A 16,532-nucleotide genomic window follows, 5' to 3' on the forward strand; every position below is an offset into this window, starting at 1 on the left:
TTTCCTGTGATAACTCCCCAAGTCTCAGTGGATTTCTTGCTCTACAGGTTTGACAGGTGACTGTGGTAGCTCCAGGTCTGTTTCACATGTCTTTTCACCTTGTGCCAGACTGAAGCAGTGTCCTCTCTTTGGTCTGTGCTGGCCTCAAGATGGAAGGCAGGCATACAAAAGGGCTGAGGGAAACATCAGTGCATTTTAAAGCCTCTGCTTAAACTAGCACACAGTCACTTTCACCATATTCCAAGAGCTAAAGTAAAATACATGGCCAAGTCCAATATCAGTAGCATGGAAAAAATATGCTTCCCAAGGGAAGGAGGGGGCTGGAGTAAATATTTGCTAAACAAGAATATAATCTACCACGAGTTGTTACCTGAGCTTTTCTCAACACTATTATGATGTTTTAATTAGTTTTCAAAATCAGCAAACTAAAATCACCTACAATATATATATTAAGGTCAGGATCCATTCAGCTCCAGGGACAGAATAGAACTCAAAGCAGTTTATGCAAAAAAGGAATTTACCAACCCATGACATAACTGGGAACTATGAGGAGTAGATTCAGCTAATGCCCAGGGGCTCAAACAATGCCATCAGGGCTCTCTCTCCATCTCCTCACTCTGCTCATTGCAATGTGTTGATCTTATTCTCTCCAACCTCTCAGAGTCGGTCTCCATTTGCTAGAGGAAATGGCTGTGAAGGCACTTACAGAAGGCCTTGAAGCTACTATGTGCCAAGAGATTAGGTTTTAGTCACAAAGCTTTATATTTGGGATTTCTATAGATTTTATAAATGACAGCTAGCAAATTTCCAAGTTTAAGTTAAATGACATCTTTGAGAAGGCTAATTTAAGAATACTAAAAATTCACTGTTTCAGGAATTGGCCAGGCATTTTAAGACTCTTCCCCTGAGAGTGCTCTAATACTACTAGACACACGAAAACAATAATTTTAATAAGAAATATGTTTATTTTTAATTGTCTCAATTCAAAAATACTCATTCTTTCTTGGGGCTGGTCCATCGTATTCTCTTTAAAGATATTAAATAATCAAAATTGTGAGCAATTCTATTTAACAGTACACAGTAAAAAAAGCAACACAGGAATTCCTAACAATGAAACAAGGTCTCCAGAACGTGCCATTAAAACAAAGGGAGCATTTCCAATGACAAAAATGTAGGAACCCATGGATAAAAAATTAACAGAGCACACGCTAGAAAATGGGGTCAATAAATTTTATCATCCATCCTCACTCTGAGTTTGCTCTGGGATGGCACAAGCACCTCTTATGAATGGGGCTTAGAGATATGATCACTTTTGTCTGGAGAATGAGTCCTTTGGACATGGGACTCATGTTACCTAAGTTCCTCAAAGCCTATTGTTTTTTCAACTTGTCCACATAATCATGACCAGAGGTTTTAAGGCGAAGACAAGAGCAGGAAGTATTTAGCTTTGACTTTTGAGCAGATGTAACACGAGTTCTTCATCTTCTGCTAAAGATAGGCCCGTGTCCAAAGGCTCTAAGGTTTCCCACTTGGCCTTCTTTCTGTTATGACTTGTGGGTCCCGTGTCTTCCACTTCATTGTTGTTCCTTTTCCTCATTCCCTGCTTCTTCTTGGTATCACTGGTAAGAACAAATCCAATGATTTACTTTATAAATAAGTTTATTATTATGAAACCAAACACTTAAAATAGAACAAAATTACCAATAACAGATAGTTGGTAAAGTGATATTATTATTCAAGAGAGAAAGAAACTATAACAACTTCAGGATATCTGTGTCTTAAGCAAGTACCTTACCACTAATGGATGAGAAGAGAAGGCCTAATTGTCATGCACTGAGCTCTGTGCGCAGTAGTCTGGACACACTGTCTCATCAAATCCTCACAATAATTCCAGGAAACTGTGGATATATGATCCACAATTTGAAGACATGGAGAGGTACATAGTCTGGCTCCAGACTGGTTCTAATCTGTGCTTGTCTTGCCTCATCAAACTATCTATTTAAAGTTGGATGATCCTTTAGGTAGCAGTCTATGGACTAACAGATATCAGGATACCAGGTGCTAATTCTAATATCTGTTGCATTGTGATATATAGATCATGAGTAAAACAAAACCTGAAATGTTAAATTACAAATTACTTAAGACATCAAATAAATTTCCTCATTTAAAATCTGTATCTAAGGCCTATATAGTCTTAAGAAAACATAAACATTATTTTCATATTCTGCACACACCTGAAGCATAGACTCATAAAAATAAAGCTAATTTCTGAAGATAGAGGCAATCACTTGATACATTAAAAATTTAAAAAGTGAAATATCCCCAAAGCATTCTGAGATACCATCGTCATATTCGAAGATGACCCAATTACTGGATAGAAAATTAAAACAAAAAAACCCATCTATCAGAAATTAAAACAAAAAAATCATCTATCAGGTGAGACACTGGGTTACATTCTTTACACAGATCACATCATTTATCTTCATGAAAATCCTTGGTGTGTGAAGCATTAGCCTCATTCTACAATGCGGTTAAGAGAGGTCAAATGATTGGACCCAGATTATAAACACAGGATTCACTCCCAGATCTGAATTCAGCCCAAAGCCAGGTTATTGAAAGCAATTTGAGTTGACTCACCTCCACTAACATTTGGAGGGCAGTAATGAAAATAATTAGCTGTGGAAAGACATTGGTTTGGCACTGACACAGTCAGACCTTGACCAAACAACTAACATTTCTAAGACTCAGTTTCCTTATCTGTGAAGATGGGGATTATATAATTTACTTAGCAGAACTGATGTAAGAATTAAATGAAATTATAAAACGGCAAGAACATAGTAGTGCTCAATCCATGTCAGTTTCTTTTCTGCCTATAAACTACTCCCTTTCAAATAAATTCTTATATTGATGTTATATAATAAACAACAAAATATCATCGCAGAAATTACATTATAGTCCCAGCACATGCTGCATTCCAAAAAAAAAAAAAAATTTGCTGAAGTTTCAATGGGCTCTATTACTCCTTAAGAATATAGCTTGGACACCGAAGTGAATGTGCCTAATTAGCATATCCATTTATGACCAGCTTGAAGCAAAACTAAATAATTTCCCCATGTACCTCTCAGAAATGCCCAGTGCTCTGACTCAACAGCCATACTCTTTCACCACTGGAGGAAAGACAAACTAGACAACATTATGAGGTTATGTAAAGCCACAAATAATTGAATTTTTAAATAGTGCCTGGAAAAATGAACATGAAAGCATGCCCTAGGATGGGAATTCAGTCAGCAGAGAAAGTAATTCTTAGTGGAAAGGGGCCCTAATAAAAAATATTGAATCCTAGTCTGCTTGAGTAGGGCCAGTTCTGTGCCAATTCCACTGGGCTAGAGTATTTTATTTGGTAAAATACTTATTCTTACCCTGTCTGTACTTCAAGTGCATTTCAGAACAGCTCATCAGAAGTAGCCTAATTAGTGGGCTTTACTAATGCATCTTTTATTAATGTGCACCTACACCTTATATTCCCTACAGAAAATAATAGCTGGTTCAGATAATAAAAGGAAAATGGGAAATTTACACAGCCCAAATATGTTCACAATTAGTAGCTCTGCTGCTTTGCGGACCAATTCAAATTCTAGAAAGGTATTTCATACTACTTTCTATAGCAAATAAATGCTAATTTGTATATTATTAAACAATAATATAGATATTCTACAGATAATTCACCCAAAGTGGGTATAATGTAATGAATCTAGAGAACATTTAGTAAGAAGATAGCAAAATATGGTCACAATCTGGTCTCTTCCAAAAAGAATGGTGTGGCATTGGAGAGTGATATCAACAATATGGCTGAATAACACGTTCCTCATTCATTTCCCTTCCCAACAACAATCTGGTATCCAAGAACGAACAAAAGTGCCTTTGTGGGAGCTGTGGGATCCAGCATTACACGCCCAGGATCTGGGAGGAGTCTCATCAAACTGTGTGTCGGGTAATAAACATATAGACCTTGGTCCTGGCTGTAACCCCTGCAATGTCCCATGAACTGGCTCCAGTCCCTCTTGACTGTAAGAGAACACTGTTTTAGACAATCACCTAAAGATGAAAGCACCTTTGTGCAAATTCCAGTTTCCACTACAGAAGTTCCAGCATACAACTGGAGCAAAAAATATGAGTTTGGATTCATTGGACAGAGTAAGAGAAACAGTTTGACTTTACTCACATCACATCTCTGCCAAAGCAGCACAGCTCAGGGCCAAGAGAGATGTTTTCGGCCTATGACTTTTCCCTTGGAGGAAAGTGAGAGCATGTGAGTGAGTGCCTGGCTTTCCTAGCTATCTAGGATGCTGGCAAAAGGGCCCATTTTTCTCTTACCCCATTCTGAGTACTAAATCGTAAGCTGCAAGACTGGTTAGGTAGAGGATAGGAGAGTGCCAGATAGAACTCTCCGAGGAAATTAAAAGGATGCGGATCCTACTAACTGCATCACAGACTCCAACAAGCCCACCCATGAATCACCGGGGATGCCTCACCCACAGATCCCTCCAACTGGCCCATGGGCACCCCCAGTATTCTGCATGCCTCACCACGCACATCCCCAACCCTTTTGGGCTCCCAAGAGCAGCAGTGAGAGTGCGCTTTGGCAGATGGCTAGTAAGCATGTGCAGGTAGCCAACTCAAATCTGTGGGCCAGGCAGAAACCACGAACTTCAGCTTTCGTGCCTCCCTTGGGAAAGCAAAAGGGAACTAGTCAAGACTTAGGTATACTGTGTTTTAGGATTCAGAAAAGGCATACAAGCTTAAAAATTCTTCCAAGAAAGGGAGCAAGAAGTATGAACCTAATACTAATAGATATATACAGAACATTCAACCTAACAGTAGTAGAATAATTATTCTCCAATGCACATGGAACATTCTTCAGGATAGAACATATGACAGGATACAAAATGGGTGTTAGCAAATTGAAGACTAAAATCACACCGAGATCTTTTCTGACCACAATGGTAAGAAACTAGAAATTAATAACAGGAAGAAACTGGAAAATTCACAAATATGTAAAAATTAAACAACACAATCCTGAACAACCAATAGATTCAATGGAATCAAAAGGGAAATCAAAAACTATCTTGAAACAAACAATAAACGAAACACGATATACCAAAATATATGGGATGCAGCTAAAGCAGTTCTAAGAGGGACATTGACAGTGATAAATACCTACAGAAGAAAAAAGATCTCAAACAACCTCGCTTTATACCCCCCAAAACTAGAAAAGAACAAACTAAGCCCAAAATTAGCAGAAAGAAGGAAATGACAAAGATCAGAGTGCAAATAAATGAAATAGAAACCAGAAAAACAATAAAAAGATCAACAAAACCAATCTCTAGCTAGACTTTTAAAAAAAAGACACAAATTGAGGAAAAAAAGAGAATATTACAACTGATAACAGAAATATAAAGAATTATGAAAGACAACTTTGAACAATTATATGCAAACAATTGGATAACCTAGAAAAAATAGATATATTCCTAGAAAATTTCAACCTACGAAGACTGAATCATGAAGAAATTCAAAGTCTGAAGAGACCTATAACAAATAAGGATATTCAATCAGTAATTGAAATCTCCTAGAAAATAAAAGCCCAGACCAGATGGCTTTACTGGTGAATTCTCCAAATATTTAAAGAAGAATTAACACCAAATTTTAAACTCATCCAAAAAACAGAAGAAGGAATACTGCCAAATTCATTCTACAAGGCCAGCATTACCCTTGTACCAAAGTCAGATAAGGATACTATAAGAAAACTATAGGCCAATATCCCTGATAAAGAGATGTAAATATTCTCAACAAAATACTAGCAAACTAAATTCAAATGTACATTAAAAGGATCATACATCATGATCAAGTGGGATTTACCCCTGGGATGCAAGGAAGGTTTAATAGACCCAAATTAATAAATGTGACTCACATTAATAGAATTACAGTTTTAAAATCACACAATCACTTCAACTGATGCAGAAAACCATTTAGCAAAATCCAACATCCATTTATGATAAAAAAAAAATCAATAATGACAAGCCTACAACTAACATCATACTGAATGGTAAAAGGTTGAAAGCTTTTCCTCTAAAATCAGAAACAAGACAAGGATACTCCCATTCAACACAGTACTAGACATCTCAGCAAGGGAATTAGACAGGAAAAAAAAAAAAAAAGATGATGATGCTGAAGAAATAAAAGTCATCTAATCTAGCCTAGAAAGAAAGAGGTAAAACTGTCATTGTTTGCAGATGTTATGATCTTATATATAGAAAATCCTAAAGATGTCACCAAAATCTCTCAGAACTAATCAATGAATTCACTAACGTTGCAGGATATGTAAATCAGTAGTGTTTCTATAAACTAACAGTGAATTATTTGAAAAACAAATAAAGAAAAGGATTCTATTTACAATGCATCAAAAACAATAAAATTCTTAGGAATAAATTTAACCAGGAATGTGAAAGATCTGTACACTGAAAACTATAATATTCCAATGAAAGAAAATGAAGAAGACACAAATATATGGGAAGATATACTGTGTTCATGAATCAGAAGAATATTGTTAAAATGGCCATATTATTCAAAGCCATCTATAGATTCAATGTAATCTCAATCAAAATTCCAATGGCATTTGCAGAGGAAAAAAAAAAATCCTAAAATTTGTATGGAATTACAAAAACCCCAAATAGCCAAAGTGATCCTGAGAAAGAACAAAGCTGAAGGCATCACACATTCTGACTTCAAAGTACATTACAGAGCTATATTAATTTAAAAAATAACAACAACAACAAACAGTATGGTGCTGGTATAAAAACAGACACAAGGACCAGTAGAATAGAATTGAGATCTCAAGAATTAACTTTCGCAGATACAGTCAATCAATATTTAACAAGAGAGCCAAGAATACTTGATGGAGGAAAAGAGAGTTTCTTTAATAAATGGTACCAAAAAACTAGATAATCATATACAGAAGAATAAAATTAGATTCTGTCTTACATCATTCACAAAAATGAACTTCAAATTAACGGCTTAATTAAACATAAGACCCCAAATCATAAAACTCCTAGAAGAAAACATAGCAACAAAGATCCTTGACGCAGGTCTTGGCAATAATTTTTTTGATATGATACCAAAAGCATAAGCAACGAAAGTGAAAAACAAAAGTGAGACACTTTTTTTTGAAACTAAAAAGCTACTGCGAAAAAGGAACCCTCATACACTGCTGGTAGGACTGCAAAATTGGTACAGCCACTATGGAAAACAGTATGGAGTTTCCTCAAAAAACTAAGAATTGATCTACCATATGATCCAGCAATCCCACTTGGGTATTTACCCCAAAGACTTGAAAACCCATATCCAAAAAGATATTTGCACACCGATGTTCATAGCAGCATTATTCACAGTGGCCAGGACATAGAAGCAACCAAAGTGTCCTACAACAGATGACTGGCTAAAGAAGCTGTGGCACATATATACAATGGAATATTAGCCATAAGAAGAGATGAAATACTGCCATTTGCGATGACATGGATGGACCTCGAGATAATCATGCTAAGCGAAATAAGTTAGACTGAAAAAGTAGAAAATAACATGATATCACTTATATATGGAATATAAACCTAAAAGCAACAAATGAGCAGGACAAACAGAGACTCGGGGACATGGACAATGGACTAGTGGGGTTACCAGAGGGTAGGGGATAGAGGAGGAGGGGAGAGGCAAAGGGGGTCAAATATAGGGAGTGGGGGGTGGGTGAAGTAGGTAAAGGGGATCAAATATATGGTAGCTGACACACAATAGAATATATAGATGTCAAATTATAATGTACACCCGAAAATTATATAATTGTATTACCCAATGTTACCCCAATAAGCTTAAAATAAATAAATAGATAGATAGATAGATAGATAGATAAATGGAAGAGCTTCTGCACAGCAAAAGAAACAACAAAATGAAAAGGCAACCTATGAAATGGAAGAAAACATCTGAAAACATGTAAACCATGTATCTGATAAGGGGTTATTTAATATCCAAAATATTTAAGGAACTTATACAACTCAATAGCAAAAAAAAAAAAATCTGATTAAAAATGGGCGGAAGAACTGAATAGACATTTTCCCAAAGAAGACATACAGATGGCCAACAGGTAGACAAAAGAATGCTTGACATGATTAATCAGGGAAATGCAAATCAAAAACACAATGAGATATCTCTTTACACTTGTTAGAATGACTAACTGCTGGCAAGACTATGGACAAAGAGAACACTTGCGCACTGTTGGTAGAAATGTAAATTGGCATAGCCCCTACTGAAAACAATATGGAGGTTACTCAAAAAATTGAGAATTTAACTACCATACAATCCAGCAATCCCACTTCTGGATATATATCCAAAGGAAATGAAATCAGGATCTCAAAGAGATATCTGCACTCTTATGTTCATTGCAGCATTATTTGTGAAAGCCAAGATATGAATACAACCTAAGTGTCCATGAACACATAAATGCATAAAGATGTGATACACACACACATACACACACACACCACAAATATTATTCAGCCATGAGAAAGGAAATCTTGCCATATGCGACAAAATGAATGAACTTTGAGGGCATTATGCTAAGTGACATTAAGTCAGAGAAAGACAACCGTTGTAAATCATTTACATGTGAAACCTGAAAAAACTAAATTTATAGAAACAGAGAGTAAAATAGTGGTTACCAGGGGCTGGGGGGTGGAGGAAATGGGGTACAAACTTCCAGTTATAAGATGAAGCTCTGGGGATCTAATGCACAGCCTGATTATAATTAAAAATACTGTGTTATCTTAAGCTTACACATTATCACAAAGCTGCTGGGGGGAGAGAAACCAAATCGTATGACATTACAGAAGCCTCTATTTTATTGACATACTAATGAATTAGGCAGAAGGGTTCTGACCCCATCTAGTTAATGTTCACTGGGAGCTTACTGGATCCAATTAAGCACTAGGGACTTTATTACTGGTTAACAGTCTAATCGTATGTAATAGTGAATTCTAGTTTCTTAAATAATTTTCTGGAAGTGCTGGGAGAGACTCTTGAACTTTTCAATCAATAGTTCTATTAGGTGCCTTATAGCAGCACATCATTGGTGCAGCTGACCAAATAGATGGCAGAATATTCTGAAAATAATATGTCTGCTGAAAAAAAAGAAAAGAAAATACAGGTGGGAAACAGTGGTAACCCTTGTGAGAGTTCCTTTCATGAAATAAGTGTACCCCACTGATCCAAAGGAGGCACGGAGGCTCACAACATAAACTGACAAGTAGGTAGTGGCCTATGAAACAGAGCCGGGAGTCTGGGCCTGAGCTCTGCATTATTTTTATAGCAGTAAAAATATAATCCGTGTGATTTAAAGTGCTGAACTCTCCACATTCTTCAACTGTATGAGGCAAGTGTCAAAAGGACCATGTTACTGCTCAGCATTGAGAGTACAATACGAGACTGATAAAAACACAACTTAAAAAGGAAAAGCATGGCTCAGAGCACTGAAAGCTCCACTAATGCTGTAAACGAAACAACCAAAGCAAAAGAATTCAGAGCTACTAATCTTTCAATAATCCAAATAATGAAGAGATTTAATTAGTGATGTCTGGTGTGTCATTTAAAGAACTAATCATATAACAAAACACAGAGAATGTGTAACTGAACCAACAAGGCCAGACTGTAATATGTGATATGTAACCAGGGAATGTAATGTGTAAACCTAACCAACAATATCTGGAAAATTCTACTTTGATGACTTGGAAATTTTAGTGAAAACTGCTATATAAAAGCTTGTCACAATAGCCAATGTAAACATTTGAGCTAATTTATTCATTGCTAATAATAAAGAGAAGATATAACATTTGAATGTGATCTCGATTTCAAAACCTTCATATATTAACGACTGAATTTTAAATAAAATCATGTAACTTTCTTACTTTCTAAATTCACTGAAAACAAGCCTCAAAATTCTCTCAGAAATAACAGATTTTTCTGTTATAGGTTTGAATTCCTGATTTCAACATTTATTTTTCTCAGGTACTTACAGTTACCTAGTCAGACAGAATAAGAGTGCAGTCTGTTCCATTTATGAGAAACAAAAAAAGGAGGAACACCCGAACATGCGATGGTCAGCCTACCTCCTGGTTCCTCTTCCCAGCACTCCTCATATGGGGCCCTCACTCATGAGATCAGACACTGTGTGTTCCCACCTGTGTCCCTCTGTAATGTAAGGATGGCACTTCCCTCCTGCTGGGTTCTGCCCTGTTTCAAGATTCATCTTCAATTCTTTATCTTCTAAGAAAGGTACCCGAACAGCCTATTAAAAGTGATCTCTTTCCTCTGAATTCAAACACCACTGTTTATTAGACATTTTGTACCTACTGTTGCTACTTCCTAACACTAAAGTGATTTTTTTTTTCACCTGTATGCATCTTAACTCCCAATTAGAATATAAACTCCTAGTGGGAATGTAAATCACCACAACTACCTTTCAAAAGTCATTCAAGTATGCATGCCCAGCAACTTCTCTGGGAATTTATCCTCGGGAAATAATTAGGAATGTGTATAAAGATTTAGTTACAGGATATTCAAAGCACAGTCATTTGTAATTTCTGAAAGTTGGAAACTCAAATGTCCAATCATAAGGGATTCACTTGTTAAATAAGTTATAATGTTTGAAATAAAATATGATGTAGTTATTTAAAAAATATTGCAGGAATTTATCGACACCGAAAATATTGGGTATAAAACTAACAGAATGAGAGCCTATCTTTGTTTTAAAAAGGCTGCATATATATTTACATAGGAAAAGATTTGGAAGATTTTTTTCAAATGTTCTTTTTGCTGGTATATGTATCTTCTGATTTATAAATAAAGTTTTACTAGAACATAGTGACGCTCGTTTTTACATTATCTGTGGTTGCTTAACCACTACAAAGGCAGGGCTAAGTAGCCCTCAAAGTGTAAAATATTTACTATCTATCCTTTTACATAAAAAAGAGGGCTTGTATTAGCCCTCTAAAAACAACCCCTAATAGAATAACCTCATTTCCTTGAGAGGATTATTAGACTGGTAGAGCAGGAAAAAACGTATTTAAACATCAGCAAGGCATCTGACACAAAATAACCTTATGGATAAAATTGAGACATAGGATCTGAATCCTAAAACAGTTAGAAGAAACCAAAACTGAACAATTAAAAACAACCTTGAGTTTCCTGAAAGTGTATTTACAAAGTCATTTATACTATCTAGACTATCATGCTTGGATTCTATTGTAATCCTTTGTATTAAGTTTAACTCAGTATATCTGGAATATGCTCTAACCATAACAACTTTTTTTTTTTTTAACTTTCCATGTAACATCTCTGGAATGTATACATCTCATAATGTAAAGACTATTTCTTCCCCACCAACCCTCGCCCCAGCCCGTTTAGTACTAAAATGGTTGCTCCTTAAAACCAGCTACTTAACAGTGATTCAACTACTGCTCATTAAAGATGGCTTTACAAAAATTCTGGAACACATCTTTTCTGTTAACGTTAACTGAGTTATACAGGCTTTATCATGTAAGGTGAAAACCTTTTAACTTAAGATGCTTGTATGCCAAAAGTTTTTCCATTTGTTGTAAAGGTACAAAACAACTTTTCATTGAAAAAAAGTGGTATAAATGATAGATGAGGTTAAGGGAAATATCTAAAACCCATTAAACACATAAGTTATTGAACCAGAGTAATCCAAGAACAGAACTATAAAAATGTAAACATCATAACCCAGGTTTTGGTTGCTGAGCTTACGTCCTAATGATGTGGAACCATGAATGGAAAGAATTTCTGGGGAACTGGGATAGTCAGGAAGGAATACTGGGAAGGTTAGGCCTTGGTGGGATAATAATCAAGGACAGAAGTTCTAGGAGGGGAGAGATTTCTGGGTCTCTGCTAGGTGAAGGGTCTCAGCAACAGTCTTTGGTGTTTTTATTAAAATTAAGTACATTATTATTAGTCTTAACTCAGACAAGAAATCTTAGCTTTGAGAGGCTGGGAAGAAGATTCCTGAAAGGACAGCACCATTTATAAGGCTCTGCTAACTTGGTATTTCATGTTTGGAATAGGATTTCACCCTATATATAACCAAAATTAAAAAAACAAACAAACAAAAACAAATATTTTAATAAACACAGCCTCCTTTAAACTATAAAAATTCTTACTGAGTGGCTAAAATTTAAAGCACTGACACCTAAAGCTGGCAAGGATGCAGACCAACAGGACTCACTCATTGCTGGCACGAACGCAACATGGTGCAGCCACTTTGGAAGAGAGTTCGACAGCTTCCTAAAAAACTAACTACTCTCTTTCCATATGACCCAGCTATCACACTCTGTGGCATTTACTCAAAGAAGCTGAAAACTTATGTTCACACAAAAACCTGCACATGAGTGTTTATAGCAGCTTTATCTACAATTGCCAAAACTTGGAATCGACCAAGATGTTTTTCAACAGATGAATGGATCATACATTGTAGAGCACCCATACATTGGAATATTATTCAGTGATAAAGAAGAAATGAGCTTTCAGGCCATGAAAAGACGTGAGAGAACTTTGAAAACATATTGCTAAGTGAAAGAAGCCAACCTGAAAAGGTTACATACTATATGACTCCAACTCTATCGCATTCTAGAAGAGGCAAAACTGTCGATATATTAAAAAGAACAGTGGTTGCCAGGGGTTGGATGGCAGGGAGAGGAAAGGGTGGGGAGGGAAAAAGAAAGGATAAATAGGTGGAATATAAGGGGTTTTTAGGGCACTGAAACTATTCTGTAAGATACTGTAATGGTAGATGCATATTATACATTTGTCAAAACTCGTAAAAGGTACAAAACAAAGAATGAACCCTAATGTAAACTATGGACTTTGGGGGACCAGTATGTGTCATTGTATGTTCATCACTGATAACAAATGGTAATAAAATATTGATAATAGGAAAGGCTGTGTATATGGGAACTGTACTTTTCACTCAACTTTTACTGTATAAACTATTAATTGCTTTTAAAAAGTCTAATAAAAAGATATGCATAGTTCAAAAGAGTTGATATACCATCAATACATAACTTAAATTATTAAGCATAAAAATACATTAGAGTTTTCTCCTCTTATCCTCAAAGAATGGCATACAGCTTCAATTTACAACCTGAATTACCTTTACAGTCTTCAAATGGAGTACTCGACCATCTCAACTTCACTCTCTCATTCTCATGTGCCTTTCTAATGAGTTGTCAATTTGTAGACTAGAATAGCAGCTGTTTCTTGCCCTTACCACCTTCCATAAAGCCAACTAGGATCACTGTTAGGAGAGACACATGGTGAAGGATGATAGGATGAAAAAGTGTAGAGAAATTGCCTTTGGCAGGAATATACATAACTGTATAGTCATGATTATGCTATTAGGGTAAATATTTAAATTTTAATAAATGTCAGAGGAATTCAGGGTTAAAATGCTAGGATGAATTATTCTTTAAAAGAAGGCTTTCAATAATTCTTCAGGTCTTACCTCAAAGAAGTTTTCCTAATCTTTCCTAAATTTCATAATAAAATGAAATTTCCCAATTCCTCTCATTATTCTATAGTTTCATGGCCTTTATCACCATGTCTTTTCTACTTTTTATTCTTTATGGTTTATTTTCTACTTTTTGCTTGTTTCTTTATTTGTTTATTTGTTTATTTCTGTCTTCCTCACCAGAGTGCAAGCTTTATCAGGGCTAGAATCTACTCTCTCTTCTGTATTGCTCTATGCCAGGCACATAAACTTTTAGTCTACTGAATGCCCCGAAATAGAACCATTGAAAGAAAACAGGTAAAGGCATTTCCCACATTCCAATCTGGTGATATGAACTCTCTACCTGTATGTTGAACAGGATATATTACTTGACATTATTTTCGCTATACCAGTTATCATTTCAACCTAGTCTGCAGCACATTTTTGCAGACTGTTTTGAACAGAGGGCCTGCCATGTTGCCTATCTGGGGCTTAATGAATGATTTTGATGAGGCAGAAAATGGAAAGCAGATTTCCCAGAAAACATTAAATTCTATTCTTGTAAATATATATTTTAAAACTACCACAGTTTTGCTGTTGGTAATTGAAATGATTACCAGAGATTAGTGACTCTATTATGTATCATACTCTGCTTTCCTTTTACCTTCATTAGATCTTCACAATAACCTTGCAACATAATAATTATCTTCATTTGACTGAAGAAAAAATGAGGGTCCAAGAGACTGAGTAACTTGTCTATAGTCCATGACTTATAAAAGAAAGTAAGATTCTTTTCTTAGAAAAGATTCCAGTCTTAAGGTTCTTAAGATTCAGGTCTCTTTTATCTGACTCCAAAAGCCAGTTTTCCCACAGGGCCACGTAGCCTGCCTTTGTTCAAACATAGACTTAATTTCACAAAACTCCTACTTCTCCCCATATTACAAAGTTTCTGATAACATGACATGTAGATTAATATTTCCAAACTAAATGCAGTGGTAATGTGGGCAAGGCATTCAATCTCTTGGTTCATAGAGCTCATGTAACTCATATCTTACACCAACTAAAACAACTATTTTTGGGATAGGATGCTTTTGAACGAGCCTGCCAGGAGCAGACGTTGTTTAAATTCCTATGCATCGATACAGAAAGGCAAAAGGAGAGAGACTGATTCGCTTATATTATGTTGTTCCATGTAGAGGAAACTACTAGGTCTTATTCCACTTGATTTTTAAAATTCTTTCTCTGGACCTAGGGAGACTTTAGACAACAGACTTACAGACATAGCAAGGGATGGGACGGGACAGATGATACATTACAAAAACATAATCATTAGTACCTGCCATAAACAGGAAGACCACTCATTGTTACTTTAAATAAAGTGTGAAGTAACTCCAACGAAAAGAAATCAGAACGTCCTCAGTAACCTAGAAACCGCATTTCCTACAAACAAGGATGCTGCACTGAGAACCACTACTTCAAGGCTGGAGAATGTTCCAAGAGCTGATATGACTGTGGACAAGATACCACAGAAAAAAAAGACTTCCTGGGAAAACCTGTCAACTTCTTCCCTGGTATGTGAGGTCCATCCAGAAACACAGTGTAGTGGAGTAAGCACTAAACTTCCAAAGATGCTGGGGCGAGCAGTTGCAACAATTAAGTTATAAAATGGCAACTCAAACCATGAGGGATTCTCTAAGCCTAACACTGTGCAACTAGAAAGTGTCATGGTGCCTCATGGCAGAGCTCCTAACTTCTGTAGTGGCTGTGTTTACTCATGTACAATTGGGAGCATGAGAGTTTGTGTGTGTTACCGCACAAAATGGAGGAATAACATCACTGTACAAGCCTATTCAGAAATCTCGCAAAAGCCAGGACAAGGGGCTGCTAGAAGAAAGCACACTCCTTTTACTATAGTGTCTGTGCAGCTTTTCAACCTCTTCCTTTACTCTTTCTTTTCTGGAATGCAAAGGAAAGGAATCAGGTGAAACTAAAGACTTATGTAGCTGCAAACTAGCTGAGGACTGAGGTTGAGAATGGTAAATATTCACTTACACCGAAACCCATGGGTGTCCTTTTACAACACGCTGCCAAATTGTGTGTGGAAAGCTACCAAGAGTTTAGCACTTGAATGTCCAGTTTGTATAAAACTCGCCATCTGCATCTATATCAATAAATGTAGTTTAGACTTTTTCCTAAAGAATTTTAAGCTAATGATAAGTGAATCTGAGACCAATAAAAGAATTCTCAGAAATCTTTATGCCTATCTTTAAGCACTGGCACGCTGTTATTCAAATATGTTGTACCAGAGACTTTTCTCATCATCATAAATTTTAATTCACAAGGCCATGGCAACGGTCCTAATGAAGATTAATTACTGCAGTACATTCCATAAAATCTGCCCAGCTTCCTTCTGAAGAAGGCTACTGCATATAGAAATTGAACTAAAAATGTATCATGTCCTTAATGTCTCTTTTCTAGCTGCTTAATACTACAAACAATTTAGTCAAAGAAAAGATTTATTGTCTGAGAGTTCATTACTAACATAACTGCAAGAGCAGAAGATATCCTCTTAGATCAGAATTCTAAGTATCAGAGAAGGTTGAGAGTGGTGAGAAGGAAACAGAAGGCAGAGGACTGCAATCACACTACTGATCCATGTACACGTGTCATTTGAGATTGGCAAAAAGCTTTGGTCCCCAATCCATCTTCCTTCCTATCTTCCTTTCTTCCTTCCTCTCTCTCTCCTTCTCCTTCCTCTTCTCCCTCCCTCCCTCTCTCTCTCTCTCTATTTAGGCTCATAAAGACACTTGATAATTGGAAGAAAATTTATGACCCTTTTTCCAGATAAATGCATGGGAGCATCTACGCTGCATGCATACACATACCATCATTTTGTGAACAATTTCAGCTTATCCAGAGTTCAGGTTAAGAATTT

At 36.2% G+C, this 16,532-nt stretch overlaps 1 protein-coding gene across 1 annotated transcript in view; it reads right to left on the bottom strand.

Annotated features, from left to right (window-relative positions):
* Positions 1-945: 945 nt before the first annotated feature.
* Positions 946-16,532, bottom strand: part of DDX10 (DEAD-box helicase 10) — a 229,063-nt gene continuing 213,476 nt past the window's right edge. Inside the window, exon 18 of the mRNA XM_039843503.1 lies at positions 946-1,619. Coding sequence (XP_039699437.1) covers positions 1,442-1,619 — 178 coding nt within the window. The 3' untranslated portion in view covers positions 946-1,441. The remainder of the gene's footprint in view (positions 1,620-16,532) is intronic.

The sequence above is a fragment of the Pteropus medius genome, unplaced genomic scaffold (assembly GCF_902729225.1).
Source record: "Pteropus medius unplaced genomic scaffold, Ma_sr-lr_union100, whole genome shotgun sequence".
NCBI lineage: Eukaryota > Metazoa > Chordata > Mammalia > Chiroptera > Pteropodidae > Pteropus > Pteropus medius.